The 15,464-nt window shown below is 42.8% G+C and overlaps 1 protein-coding gene across 2 annotated transcripts in view; it reads left to right on the forward strand.

The window, feature by feature from the left end:
- LOC138304401 (tRNA pseudouridine(38/39) synthase-like) overlaps window positions 1-11,897 on the forward strand; it is a 27,103-nt gene extending 15,206 nt beyond the window's left edge. For both annotated transcript variants that reach the window (XM_069244410.1, XM_069244411.1), the window contains exons 2-5: window positions 4,331-4,752; window positions 7,204-7,751; window positions 9,163-9,353; window positions 11,293-11,897. In XM_069244410.1, the coding sequence (XP_069100511.1) occupies window positions 4,396-4,752; window positions 7,204-7,751; window positions 9,163-9,353; window positions 11,293-11,636 (1,440 nt within the window). In that variant the 5' untranslated portion in view covers window positions 4,331-4,395 and the 3' untranslated portion in view covers window positions 11,637-11,897. The remainder of the gene's footprint in view (window positions 1-4,330; window positions 4,753-7,203; window positions 7,752-9,162; window positions 9,354-11,292) is intronic.
- Window positions 11,898-15,464: the final 3,567 nt, after the last annotated feature.

Consider the following 15,464-nt stretch of genomic DNA (forward strand, 5'->3'; position numbering starts at 1 on the left):
ATGATTTAAGCATGCCTTACATGTCACAGTCCTCTGTCCAGACATGATATTTTCTGATTCTTTTTCTGCATGCGCTCTCATTGCCCTCTTTCTCGCTAACTTCTCTTTATTATGTCTGCATCACCTATTGGCCAGTTACAGTGTGTGAATTGGGTCAGTCCCCTTCAACAATTCACTTATTTGGATCATTAACTTTTAGCCAGTGGTTTAGGACCGTGTGCACTTGTTAGATCAGACCAGAGTACAGCCATCTCTTCTTTTTCTTTTGGCCTTTTGATATATCGTTCAACTTTCCATAGAGTTTGTGTAATGCACACTTAAGGAACTACATTTAGAGAGCTCACTTAACCATCACACTTTTGTCTCATTCAATTTTGTACCTCATACATGCACCGCATAAGAAGAAGCAATATTGTTGTATTTTATTTTTTACTGTAACAAATTATTATTGTTTTTTGGAATGCTCTTGCCATGGCTCGAGTGAGAGCCTGACGCAAACATTGCTTCTTAATTGCCTTTTATTTAATACGTTAGGTAGCCATCTTCGAGGCAGGCCTTTCCAGGTGATACGTAAAAGGCTCGTAGATTAGGCATTTCCTGCTTTGCTTTCTGGTGTTTCTGTTCATCTTTGCTTTATATGAATGGTTTTAGTAATAGGTTATAGAGCGTATTTCAGTGAAATGTAATAACTCACGCAGAGCTTTATATTTATCACTATCCTTTACCCATTTTTCATACTGTCCCATAATCTTTCCTTTTACTTTCCTTTATCTCATTACTTATATTCTATTCTTATACCTTCAATATCATTTTGGTGCTACTTTCCTATGCCCTGTCCTCGTTCTAGCTTATGTATCAGGTGTACACATTCTTTCCTTTGATTACTTTTTTCTGTCATTTCTTTCAAATAGTCGGTCAGTGCCATAAGCCTCAGTCCAGCGATGAGCTATTTCCTACACCAAATATCCTCTGCATCGCCTTGTACATGACAACCTCCAGCTGCATCCCTTGCACGTTCAAGCCTGCAACAGGGCATGTCCTAATAGCACTTAGAGGCTTCTTACAAATTATAGTACCCGTTACATTCTTTTGGAAAACTCTGTCCTGCATCCAGTCCTGTAGCTTGTGATATACCCTGAACACTTCAGAAACACGAAGACTACTCCTGCTAGTCTGTTACAAGAAATCCATACTAGATGCTTCAAATAAAGATCTCCCAATGTATCCACACTACCCAGTCCCATGAAGGACCTTCCTCCTTGAACTCCATGCTGGATTTTCAGACGAGGAGCCTAACTTTCATTGGAGAATAGAAAGTATGGGCCTCTGATTTTGAGGCTGAATCACTGAACAGAGAAGTTTAGCTTTTGTTTATTTATTTGAGCAAAATATAATTTCTACCAGAAGCAAATCACATGGCAACAAAAATCACAGCACAGTGGCTAATATTAGATTAGAAGGCTATTCACATAGCAACAGTGCCGGGCTGTGGATGGTAAGCAGTGACAGTGACCAGACAGTAGAGGTGGGCGAGCCAACAAATTAACAAGGAGAGCAGAGTCGCAGCCGAGCCAAGGGTCCGGCTCAGTCCTTAGAGTTTGTGCAGAAGCTGAGCCTTAAGGATGTTTGGTATGGATAATATAATATAATATGATAAAGTATTTTCAGAATTTAAAAACGTGTATTTCTTTAACACGTGGAAGCCTTGACATTGTCACATTATAGCACTGTACTGAGAAGTACTTATTAAAAGTGATAATTTGTAAACACGAACCACAAGCAAGCCAATTGTCATGGAAACCCTGTATGTGTCCCAGATTGTTACAGGGCAACATTATAGTCTGTTAAGTGAAACACAATTGGGTTTTGCACAACTGGTATTTTGAACCCACATATTTCAATAATGAAGAAAAAAGTTTTGGTGAACTAACACATTTGCCTACGATCACACAGTTAAAAATAGGAATCTGCTATTTATCCAGGTTTTCTGTTTTCACTTTATACAAATTAACCAGTAAATAAACATCTATTTGTCTTTCCTTATGTTGAGGCTTAGTTTTTACCTCTGTGCATTTTTCTTCAGTTTTTACATAGCACAAACTTGGCCTGAAGGTATTGAAGCACTTTGCATGAACACCAGTTACATCACACAAGGCCACATTAATTGTTCGTGGGGAACGGGAGATCAAATGATTTGCCCAGAATCACAGGATGTTGAGCCACACTGAGTCTCAAACCTGGTTCCCCAGTTCCAAAGTCAGCAGCTCTAACCATAACGTCATTTCCTAAATACAGGGAGGGAGGCAGGAAGAAGCCACGTGAAAGCTCGCCTCGTTATGTATTTGAGGCTTCAACAGGATCTCGGCTGAGTCAGAACCAGGCTTTAGGCTCAAGCTTTCAGTAGCTCACTCACCTCTACCACATTTTACTTACAAATTAAGTTGTTTATAACATCTGGTTAATAAGTAAGATTGGTAGTTAGCTATTATGGTATCCACATGTAGGAGATGAGCCTAGTATGTATGTAGTATTTGTTTAAAGGCACATTTTGACAGTGAGGGGCTGAGCAGGGTCAAAACCCAGTACACAGTCAATGTATTAATGAAGGGAAAGCTTGCTTTTGAGAATGGAGTTGAACTCTTACTTTGTTGTGATGTAGTGAGTGTGGCATCAAACCCCTGGCTCAATCATATGGCTCACTGTTTAGTGGCAAATTAGTTAGCGAGGAGTGGGTCCTGTAACTTGACAACTTAACTTCGAGGTGGCAGACATTGGTGTAAAGGAGCTAAACTATTTTGACTAATGTTGCATAGGTTATGAGTCGGTTTTGGGAGAGCTAGTTGTGGGCAGTGATATTGATGGCCATATGTACAAGTATCAATATATGTACATGTTCCACTTTTTGGCTGAAAGCCATTCGATCCGGTGACAATATGGTAAGAGGCGGTATGCCTTGAGAGGTTGGGTATTGTCTGCTGGTGAAGTTTAGTATTTTGTTCATTACGGAGGCAGAGTAAAGATGGAGGTCCATGATTAGGCTGCTGTAACAGTTAAGTTTGGGTCGGACTCAAATGATGATGTGTGGGCTAATTGTAAGCGTCTTTAGAAATTTGGACCTAGCTATGGAAGGAAGGAAAGATTGCCGTCACATAGTGGGTTTGAAGCACTTCCAAATGTTTTTGCCTACTAAATGGACAGTCTCTAAAGGAAAAAATGATAGGGTTGGTTAGATGATAAGGTGGCAGGGAAGTAGATAAACTTGTTTTAGATGAGCTAAGCATGAAAGAATAGAGACCATCTGATGCTGGATTATAACAAGTCAATCACATACCCTAGATTGTAGGTGTGTAATGATGATAGAGAATGAGAAAGATTCAAGTGTTGTTTGCTTGTTGAAGAGAGGAAAACACATAAGTGAAGATGCCAGAATGAGGGAGCTGCGTACAAAAAGGGAGTGCCCTAAGCTGCTGAAACCGTGAACTAAGAGGCTCAGTCATAACTGCTGCCACTTCAGAGTTTCTAAAGAAACATTTGTGTTGTTGTTATCTTATACTTGTGCTTTACGGCTTTTGAGTCCAGTAAGATGAGAATTTACTATTTGCATAATGGATCAACCAAAATCTAAAGTTGTGGAGGTGGCAGAGAAGGCAGGAGGCACTGATGTAGGGAAAAGGCAGGGGGCTCTGAGAAAGAACGAGGAGAGGAGTAAAAGCTCAGAGGGAAGCAAAAATAGTAAAGAACAGAATAGGTGAAGGTTCAGGGAGGAGTAAGCCAAAATCTTAGATTGAATACTAGAAGGGTATGGCAGGAACAGAACAAGAGATAAAGAAATACTATAGAGTTGAAAGAGCAGTGGTAGAAGGAGGTCGAAGAAGTTGATGAAAAAAGGATTTAAGTGAGAGACAAACCAACTAATCCAGAGACCGACTGAAGGGTGGAAGCTGCACAGTGGAGATAATAAAGGCCTTGTAAGAGAAGGCTTATGGGATAACATAAGGGAAGAGGATTGGCTTAGAACAACCTGGATTCAGATAGAACAAGATCGCAAAGAATAGAAAGGGATGTTGGAGAAGGAGTAAGGGAGCAATGCAGGAGAGGAGGTTGAAATGAGGCACAGTGAAAACGATCTAGAAAGGGAACCTGGAAGGCTTTGGGAGTAATGATAGCAGAAGCAGGGTCATAACAGAGTGTATAGGACAGGATTACAAGGACATTTTACAAAGCAGCTAACGAACGAGGGGAACTGTCTGTGACCCATCTTTACAATAAAAGACAGCATGGTTTCAAGCTTTTTTTAACCTTTTGCTTTCACTGTTCATTTCCATTTCAGTTACATAAGCACTTTAATCACCAACATCACAGAGTTTGCCTTTGGGGGAGCTGAGCCTTCCAGTGATGGCTGGAGGTAGCTTAGACGAAGAGGAGCGTGAGCGGCTGATGACCAGGGTGGAGGATCTGGAGCGGGAGCTCAAGAAACTTCAGCAGCAATTGGCTGTACATCCCACTGCAAAAGGCAAGAAACGGGTGCAGCGTCCCTTCGATTTCAGTGCCCATGGTAGGCGGCATGTGGCCCTAAGGATCGCCTACCTTGGCTGGGGATATCAGGGTTTTGCCAGCCAGGAGAACACAAGTAACACAGTGGAGGAGAAGCTATTTGAGGCGCTAAGCAAGACACGTCTGGTGGAGAGCCGCCAGACTGCAAGCTACCACCGGTGTGGGCGAACAGACAAGGGTGTCAGTGCCTTCGGACAGGTCAGTATGGCAAGCATACCTGTGTCGTTGTAGAGAATTCTCCATTTGATCATTCCAGTTATCTTACCAATTACTGTTACCTGTGCAGAACCCTTAGTCCCTGTTTCTCAATTTGAATAATAAATCGGAGCAACTGCCAGGGATGCCAAAGCGTTGCAAAGCTTTTAGTTAGTTTCTATTTGAGGTTTTTTTCCTTCAGTAGAGAAATGTCAATTACGATGCTTTCTGTTATAGCTTCTACAGTATTAGCAAAGAGAAATGCAATAAATTATTTAACAGTACTCCTCCAGCCCCCCCTTAACTCTGTGTGAGATCAGAGAAGCCCCACCCATACCATACAACAAACATTTATTGCGTAGAGTACTTCCAGTAGGTTGCAAATAAGAGTAGATGACATTTAAAAATTAAACATAATGAAATCTAAAGTATGAGAACATATCAGTAGACATTTGCAAAATGAGATTTGAGGATGTGATTTTAAGGTAATCGTGTGTTAGGCGAGAGGTAGGGCAGCATTTGAAGCCTGAAGGCATGATCGAAACCTTAGGGGCATCTAGAGAAATGCTTAGTTGGGATTTTGATTTTCCCAGTGTTTGGTATTTGTCATTTTTGATATGTTGTCAGTTCATTTCATGTGCTTTTGAATACTAATGCTTGAGGAAGGATAACATGGGAGAGGAATGTTCCACAAGCAGATTGAAGATAATCTTTAGCAAAGGCAAGCCCATTTGTTTGGCAGAAGAGATACGTTTTTAAGCCTTTTATGTTCTAAAGACTGCCATGGGGCAAAAGGCCACTAAGAGAGTGTTCCAAAGGGATGAGCCTTCAGAGCCGAATCCTCTTCCACTAAAGATTTCTGGAACAATTTTTTGTGAAAAACATGATTGTTAGTAACTTACCTTGGGTATCTGGTCACGTGCTATGAGCACATCCACTTCAGTAGTCTGGAGAGTGTGACTTTGGGCTTGAGCAGTGTTATTAACTTGATCCTTGCTTGCCTGAAAGCCTGGGCATAACAATAATTCCCAGGTGAAATTCTAAGGCAGTCTCAAATCAAGGAAACCATGGACCACACAGTTACGCTATTTGGTCAGTGGCAGTAAGGCCTTCCTGATTACTAGTCCAGGAAGTGAAGTGGAAGAAGCCAACTTTAAGAATCACATCAATTTGCTGTGGTATTATCAACAAGGTTGTATCTCCTGCTGGTAGAGCAAGAGCCCCCTCTGTAGAGAATTCCTGTGAAGGTAGGATATGTTTCTGTGGAATTAGAGTCTTGTAAGTTTTATCAGCAATGTTGAAGACTGTTCTTGCCTTCAATTACCAGTGTATGGAGATCTTATATTTTAATGAATTAGAATGGCAACTGCTTTGAGCAAAGCAACAGTATATTTGGGTAGGAACTCCAATCCAGATACCATTTCTGCCATTGATATGTCAAATATGTTGAGCTTGGAATAAGTAGTTTATTTTGCGATCTGAGTTTATGTTGACAACACTTAATTTAAGAAATACATGTCTTGCACCAGCAAACCCCTACCGTCTGCGTCCCCATGGGTAATCTGTCTAAATGGGGAGGAAGCTTAATCAGCATTATAGATTCAGCTGTCTCAAATTCACACCACCTTAGTAATCTTTGGGAAACTAATCTCCAAAAACTGTGCAAAAAACTAAAAACCTTTATCTTTTCCTCATAAATGGGCTTAGTGAGCGAAGCGGGTATTTTATTCCAGCTAGGTTGTCTAAGAGCCAAGGCACTCTGTAAATGAATTGTGCAATTTATAAATAACATTATTAATAAATAAACCACTGATGTTTGAGAATAATATGTGTATCACAAGAGAAACCTAGAGGTTTAGCCATGTTGGGAGATTCTTCTAGAGGGAAGGCTAGCACTGGCCAAGTTTGAACTGTTAAAGGAAAGACACCTGAGTATTGGAGAGCTTGTTTCAGTAAATATTTCCTATCCATTTGAGGTGCTTGTGTAATGTTGTTCTCTTTTTGATGTCCGCATTCATGAAACAAATTAAATTAGTGGTTGGATATCCTGATTGTGGTTTTGAGAGATATCTGTACACAGTTGCGTCTCGCTGCGCTCTGAAGGGGCGGGCAGGTGCGGGGGGCATTTAATAATAATAAAAATAAAAAATAGATTAAAAACGTACCTGCTCCGTTGCTGCCGCACCACTCCTAGTCACTCAAGACACAGGCTCCCAGCCTGTCCTGCGGCCAATCCTGAAGCTGCTCAGAGCAGCGTTAGGATTGGCTGGGCACTCCCTGGCAGACTGGGAGTATGTGACTGCCCTCTCCAGCCCGGAAACACAGTTGCTCCTGTATGTACATCACTGAAGCATAATTTCAGTCCTAGTCACACTCAGTGGAACCATAAGTAAATCTGTAGACCATTTGATTTGTCTTTGAATTGCTGTGCTGATTATTTCCTGACTTATACAGGTGATCTCTCTAGACCTCCGCTCAGCTGTGTCAGACGGGAAGGGTGTTACGCCATGCAAAGGAGCCCAAAAGGCAGACCAGAACATCACTGAGATCCGTTATGCCCACATCTTGAACCGTGTGCTGCCTCCAGATATTAGAGTGTTGGCCTGGGCACCAGTGGAGCCAGATTTCAGTGCTCGCTTCAGCTGTTTGCAGCGGACATACCATTACTACTTCCCCCGTGCTGACCTGGATGTGGCACTTATGAACGCTTCATCGCAGCACTATGTTGGTACCCATGACTTCCGAAACCTATGCAAGATGGATGTTGCCAATGGTGTGACGAATTTTCAGCGCACAATACTGTCTGCGAAGGTGGTACCCGTCACAGGAGATGTTGGACCTTTTCAGCTGCACAAGTTTGAAGTAACTGGACAGGCATTTCTTTACCACCAGGTGCGGTGCATGGTGGCCATCCTCTTCCTTATTGGGCAAAGGCTGGAGGAGCCCAACATTATCGACGAGCTTCTGAATGTGGAGAAGAACCCCTGTAAACCGCAGTACAGGTAAGACCCCATTGCCCATCTTAAGGCCACTATCACTCTGATCACACCTTGCCGGTGAGCCCTACTCTCTGCCCTCTCATGTGAAGCAGTATCTCATGCCGAACAAGCAAACGGAAGAACAAGGAGGTACCCTCCTCTTATAGCATTTACACCTCTCCGTAAAACCTGTTACATGGATGAGGTCACCTTTACATGGCAGCTATCCTCCCCTCTTCTTGACGAGTCAGGTTAATCTTCCCCCATACATTAGTTACCTCTCCCCACATACCCTAGTATAGGTGACCTCGGTTAATCTTACACTGCTTTAGACTGCGAGTTATTTCTTTGAAGACCCATAGAGGTGAAGCATTCCTCAATACTCTTGTAAATGTCAGCACAGATGAGATCCCTTAGGCTGCCTAACTCTCTGCAAACCATAAGTCTCCTGCACAGACAACCACGGCCTCTACCTCTGAATAACTGTAGTACATGAGAGAAATATGAAAACTCTACCCATTGTGAATAATCGCCCAGGTAAGACCATTCCACTTGTAGCACATATAGCCCGTTCCTTGCACACTTTTGTGGAGGTAACATTATCCTCATACTGCAGCTTATACCCCACATGTGAAATTCCCCACACAAAGTTATGTAAGACCCTCTATAAAATCCTGGTGAGGGTGGCTGTTTTGCATGTTTCATCTTTTCCAAACACCCCACTCCAGTCAGAGCAATCTTCCATACGCCAGTCATTCCTTTCCACAAACTGCCTTGCTGTCCACTAACTCAGACAGCCTTTTACCACAAACCATGCACAGGAAAGGCTTCCCTTTCCCCCAACCCAAACTGCACAGACCCCAGCCACAAAATGAACCCAATGTAAAATATGCTAGGTAGCCCCCGTAATAATAATTAATAAATTGCTTCTTAAATTATTCCTCCCTTCCCATCTAAACGGTGTCAGTGACAGTTCCCCCAGTTATGCTTCCCCTCAACACACTACCCTAATACAGGTGAGATATAGCTTTCTTCTAAGGACCTCCCCAAATCCTGCACACACCACCACAGCACTGCTGCGGGCTTGCCTGATAACCACTACCAACTCTTCTCTTGTTCTGTTGGATTTCCGAGCTGAAGTACATGTCACCCTTACCTTGTCAGTTTGCATGCTGGATCTAGGAGTACCTATCTCCCAACACTCCCCACGGAAAGACCCTGTGGTTCAGTCTTTGGATTTGCACATCCTTTGTTTTGCTCATCCAAAGCCATGAGTCTCATCTCTGTTGAAACCACTCGATAGGCTGCCAGGTGCGTGGAGCGCCAGTGATCTGCTCATCGAATCACATAGTTACCCTTTGTTTTCATAATATTGAACGCAGTCATCCACCTCCATGACAATGTTCCATAACACCATTTTCAATTCTTCTCATAGTATGGCTGTGGAGTTCCCCCTCGTTCTATATGATTGCAAGTTTGAGGATGTGCAGTGGATCTACGAGGCGGACGTCCACGAGTTTAATATGACACATCTACAGCAGCTCTGGGCAAACCATGCAGTGAAAACGCATCTTATATACAGCATGTTACAGGGGCTGGACAGTGCCCCTATCTCCTCAAGTGCAGGTACTGACACACTGTCATGCAGCATGTTAGAGGGCAGGATGATGCTTCTATCTCTGTTATGTTCTGTTATGTGTATTTGTAGGCACACTATCACCCAGGGGGTATCCTGGTGCTGAGCAGGTCGGTTTGCTTAACAGTTTAGGGCAGGGGAGGTGAGGGTTATTCGCACAGCCAGGTCTTCTGTTTCTTCCTGGAATAAAGAAGAGAGGAATAGGTGCTTATGTGTAGTAGTGGGAGGTCATTCCATGCTTAAAAAGCGATGCACAAGGAGATTCGGCTTCTGAATCTGTCTCTGTTAATGCAGGGGATGTGTACGAATAAGAGTCCAGCAGAGAGGAGGTGTCTGAGTGGTTAGTGGAAGGAAATATAGCTGTTCAGGTACACAGGATCAGGTGAGAGTAGATTACTCCTGTCCTGGCTATAAATCTAAAACTATCCCATCTTCAAGGGGATGAAAAGGACACACTCGCCGAGTACATGTTGCATGATCCCCAGAGTCCATAAGGTTTTTCTCATCTCAGGCGCTGCATTGCGTTTCAGCTTTATAATGTGTAGTCCTTTCCAAAGTAAGCAATATACTGTTTATATTTTATATTTCCATTATTAAACTGCAAAAGGAAAGGCCTTAGTGCTAACCACTAGAATCTGATTGCATAATATGGCAAATTAAACCACACCACACCATCGTATCGCTGGAGAGCATGACTAAAACAATTGGCAAAGTCAATGTCCCAAAGGCGAGATCTGCTGCCTTTGCAAATGCTTGCTGCAGATGTACAGGGCTGCACATACTAAGAATTTAAAAGTGAATCATCAATCACATATCTTTTTTATGCGCAGGCCACCATTTCTTCAGGCATAAAACCATCTTTGCATTTATAATGTTACCTAAAGAAGAGATTTCGACATGCATTTTTATGGCTTAATGTAAAAAAATAAGCCTACAGAGTCTTGGATGAACCAATATAATATAAACTTGGTATAATCTTTGTGTTTATTTAGATTGAACCAACGGGAACTTTGTCAGCACATGAAAAACAGAATGTCACTTGTATTTATGTCCTAAACAAAATGTCTACCCAGAAAAAAGTATACATAGAAGAAAACGTAGAGACACCTTCATCCAAACTGTAATGGTTTTATCGTGGGAAAACTTGTGAGGGAGAATATAACAGCGAAACACAAAACATCGAGTAGGCAATACTAAGCAGAACAATTTCTAGGGACGGGAATGAGAAGTCACTGGGTGCATGGGAGACTGAGTAAAAAAGATTTCTAAGTGCTGTTCAGTGGCAGTAGAGATGGTGGTTCATCGCCTGGCACACTGGAAACTACTGGGGGTGTAGAGTTTCACAATTTCAAAAGGCATTTCAGGGAAAGAAAGAAATTTGAGGGAAATCATCAAACACTGAAGGTTGATTTTGTTGATCTCTTATTATGCACTCCAAGTATTTTGTGATTTGGGAGACACATGAAACTGTAGATTAAAACCAGATGGGTGGAGTTGTCTTGGATGTCCCAGAGCCCCTTGATGTATAGTTTTACATACTATAGAGATGTACAACAGTCATGGTTTTTCACCAACTGCACAAATTTGTGAGTTTGTTTATTGGGGTTTAGAAGAGATTATTTAGACCTTATTTCCTCCTATCTTCTACTTCTGACTACCTGACTTAGTTGCTGTCTTTCTATTGCCTCTGTCTTTTTGCCAACCAGTATGTAGGTTTCTAGGGCCTCTGCTGGACACATTCTGGACGGCATGTCTTCATTTCACTGGCTGGACATTTTATTTGAAAATCGTATGCTACGAATCTCGGTATGAATCTCCTAGGAAGAGGCGCTCCGTTTGCAAAGCCTTGCTTTTCATGTTTGGTTTCAGTTTTCATTTCATTGGTTCCTCATTGGACAGATCTGATATGGCTCTCTCTCTCTCTTTCAGGTGCCACGGGGGAGATAGAGCCATTGGTGCTTTGGAGACACATCCAGCCTCCTCTGCTGAACCAGGTCAGTGCATTCATTGAAGGTGTGAAGACCAGGACCTACAAACCCCTCATGGAAAGACCTCTGTGCCAGGGCCTGGAGTCGCGCATAGAACATTTCGTCCGCCGGGGCCGCATCGAAGCACCTGGGAGCAAGAGCCAAAAAGCAGAGGACACTATAGATGGTGAGGAAGAAAAACCCCAATCACAGGAGCCAACTTTCAAGAGAGGCACACAGACGTCTGAGCAACCTTCCAAGAGAGTTTGTTTGGAATCTGTCCTACCTCCCTCCCACAAGGACTGACACTGTTGTTTTTCCACTAGGAATTATAACAAGTGACTCTGGCTTGCTCTAAGAAATGTGTACCTGTATCCAACAATGACTGGTGTTTATTTAGGATAGGACTGATCACTGTAGCTGACATCCCTGGACTTACTGAGGATTTTTTATTTTTAACATGGTTTACAGCCAAACATCACACGTTTCAATAAATCTGTAAATACTATATTGTTAAAGTTGCAAGGGCATTTTAAATAAATGAAATCCAAATATGTGTGCAGTGAATCAATGTTCGTAGGATTCCCTTGTTCTGTATTACTGATCAGACCTGGTGTTTCAGTGGGGGTGTGTGTGTGGTGGGGGGGGTGAGAGAGAGACAGGTGTCCGTCAAAGGCACAGACTGTGTCACACATACTAGCCTGATCAGATGCCACTTGTAATTTTGGCAAGTGCACAAGATGGTGTGTTTGAGGAACTGGAGAGCACAATGACCCCATCTATCTTCATTCACAAGTCTATTGTGATGCTTGCTAGAATTTAGTTTAGGCTTGGTCCCTCCCCAGCTTTCATAAATAAAAGTATTGGTGCAATCTTTCATTGACAGATACGACCAGTGGTGCTGGAACAATTTTTAGAGTGGGGGTGCTGCCATTAATTTCATTTCCTTGAAGTCAAAGGGATTGTAAAAAATCCAAGCGTCATACAAAAAAATAAGCAAGTGTAGCAAATGTGCCATGCCCATTCAGAATAGTAAGGATGTATGTGTTATGTAGCTGTTCGTACATTTTGGAGGCCTGGTGAAGTAATGCACTGCCATTTATAGACAACACATTTTCCCTTGAAATGGCCACTAAATTTGCATAGACATACAGTTTTACTGGTAAAACTATGTAGCACAAAAACAATGTGTGGATATCGGGTTTTAGTTTATGTTTACTGTTTGCTCATCACCAAGTGTCTTGATTTGTTTTCATCCTTTTAAAATCTTTGTTTCCATAACACTTCAGAAAGAGCTTCATTTGTTCTTTCCTAATTACTGATATTGGGCCTGATTTTGATGTGGCAGTAATGGTCCCGCTGTCGACTTTTCAACTATAAACCTGCCTGCTGTCGCAACAGTCCGCCTGCTGTATTTAGATGTTGGCGGTCCCATAGACTAAATACTGCATTCGAACAGCTATCTCCGTCAAAAAACACTGGCCGCGTCAACGATGGTAAAGTGCAAATGGGATACCGGCAGGACTTCAGCCATGCAGATTTAGATGTGCCTTACCGCCAAGGAAAAAGTGGCAGTCCGACTTCCACTCCTTAGTTTGCGGATTGGGTTGGGGGGGAGTGAAAGCTCACATTTTTACCACCCCCCACCACCACCCTTGTCTTCGACTGGACAATACCTGCAATCGCTGATGCCTCTAACCCACAGAAAAACAGTGATTCCCCACCACCCCACCAGGTTAATGGACTGCAAGGTGGGGATGCCACATTGCCAGGGTACGTTGGGTGGGCACTGCACGGGAGGTGGAGACCAATGGAGACAAATATGTTAGTCATTTTTTAAAATCACTGTGACATGCATATGTCAGGAACACAAGTGGGTCAGAGACGGTTGGGGACACACCGGTACACAACAATCTTTGCACAACTGTCATTATGGTGCCAGTATTCAAATGAATGCTGGCACCACAATGACGGTAGATTCACACCTGTCAACTGTGTCCATGTGTAAACATTATCACCGAAGGGCATCCTTACACCCAAAAGTAAGTCAAACTGTTAGCAATCTTAACTCTCGGCTTTTTGGTTGTTCCTTTCTAGAAAAGATTTCCTTTTTTGTGACCCTCACCCACTCTAGTAGTTGTATGCTTCATCATCGGGTCCACCCCAGCCCCTAAAAGCCAGGGTGGGCTCAACTGACTAGATGAAGCACTTAAGTAGATCTTCCGGGGTCTGAAGATTTAAAAATACCTTACTGATCAAAAGGTGTCTCTTTATTAACCACGCAAATTGATATGATTTAAAAAAACAGAGACAAATAGGGTACTCTAGGAATTTACGGTCCTATGACCCTCAATCTATTGTGTCAACAGGTTTCAGCCCTTCGAAGGCCATGAAGGTCCTGGGCTTTCATCAAGGACAACAGATCTCAAATGAAGCCCTGGTTAGTGATGAAACACCTCAGCAGTGTAAAGAAGGGCATGCATAATTTATTCAAAATGCATGCAGGAAGTACGTCTTAACTTTCCTGTAAGAAAATTGAAGCACGGTTGTAGTCCCTAGAAATAAAAACAGAATGGAACACCAAGGTATGTACACTGAACCAACTACAAAGGTAACCTCCTTAGTCATCAGAAGTCGCCTTCTGCACTGAGTTTTACATGAGTTTGGAAAAGATAAAAACAATGTTTAGACAAGACAACACACATGGGAATGTGACAAGAGCCAGGTTTTCAACGATGACTGCATGTAGCAGGTGCAAAAACGGGTTCATAATGACACACACCACCTGAATCCGACACACAAAGAACACACACATTGGTAATAGAAACTATAGATATGAAAATGTACGTATGTAGGCAATATTATTGCCATGAGCCAGTTTGCACTCACCCATATTGGGAAACTACTTAGCTTCTCTTGGGAAGTAGGGTAGCGTTCCCCTGTAGTCACACACTGAAGGTATAGAAATTATCCAAGTGAAAAGTTGTTAAAACTATGTCAGAGGCCACCAACAGTGTATGCAGAGCAGTGTTAATGTAGGCATCGGCGATCATTGTGCCCAAGAATGTATATATCAGCCTATCTACAGAAGCCAACCCCTTCCCCTGCTGCTTACATCATCACGGGGAAGCGCAACAATGTGCACCTGTAATCGCCTCTCACCCAGGCTTTGTGCCGCAATTCACGGTAACCAGAGCTGCATCGCCAATGTCGTTTTGACCGTAGCTGAGGGTGTGTCCCAGCGTGGTCATGTTCCAACGTCAGCGCCACTTGGCCAATCAGGAGCAGAGAGACTTCAATCCCAATATGGCCGCCTAGAAATACTAGAGTCTGGTCAGTCAGTAAGAACCCAAGACTTGTTTCTAACAAAATAAAAAAACAGATTCAAGGAATGCCGCTGTAATTTCTGAATGGTGTCAACAGCGATGCAAGGTCAGACTTGACATTCATGGGCAACCTGTTGAGGCATGGGGAGCTAACTCTAGGCCCATGAGAAAAACGTTGAAGGGCATTATTGTTTTTTTTGTTGTTTTTTTTAAGCTAAATGCAACGTCGGACTTCATCTTTATGGGGTTACTAATGAGGCAAGGGGAAAGCTGACTTTAGGCCCATGAGAAAAGCGTTAAAGGGCATTATCCTAATTTTTGTTTTGTTTTAAGTAGCTAAGGGCCAGAGGTAGCAAAATACCAAATTGCGACTTGCAATTTGCGAGTCCCTGCGACTCGCAAATTGCAAGTCGCAATTTGGTATGCAGAAAGGTGTCTCAGACACCTTCTGCAACTCGCAATGGGGTCGCAAAGACCCACCTCATTAATATTAATGAGGTGGGTCGCAGTTTGCGACCCCATTGCGAGCATGGGCACCCACGGGGATGGTGGCCTGCTGGAGTCCGCAGAACACCATGTCCGTGACTGCTTTTTAATAAAGCAGTTTTTTTTTTTCCTAAGTGCAGCCCTTTTTCCTTGAAGGAAAACGAGCTGCACTTTGAAAAAAAAAACGAAACCTTTTGTTTCGGACTTTTTCAGGGCAGGTAGTGGTCCATTGGACCACTGCCTGCTCTGAAAAAATATTTTTTATTCCAGTCACAAAGGGGAAGGAGTCCCATGGGGACCCCTTCCCGTTTGCGACTGGGTT

This window comes from Pleurodeles waltl, chromosome 7 (genome assembly GCF_031143425.1).
Source record: "Pleurodeles waltl isolate 20211129_DDA chromosome 7, aPleWal1.hap1.20221129, whole genome shotgun sequence".
In the NCBI taxonomy this organism is placed as follows: Eukaryota; Metazoa; Chordata; class Amphibia; order Caudata; family Salamandridae; genus Pleurodeles; species Pleurodeles waltl.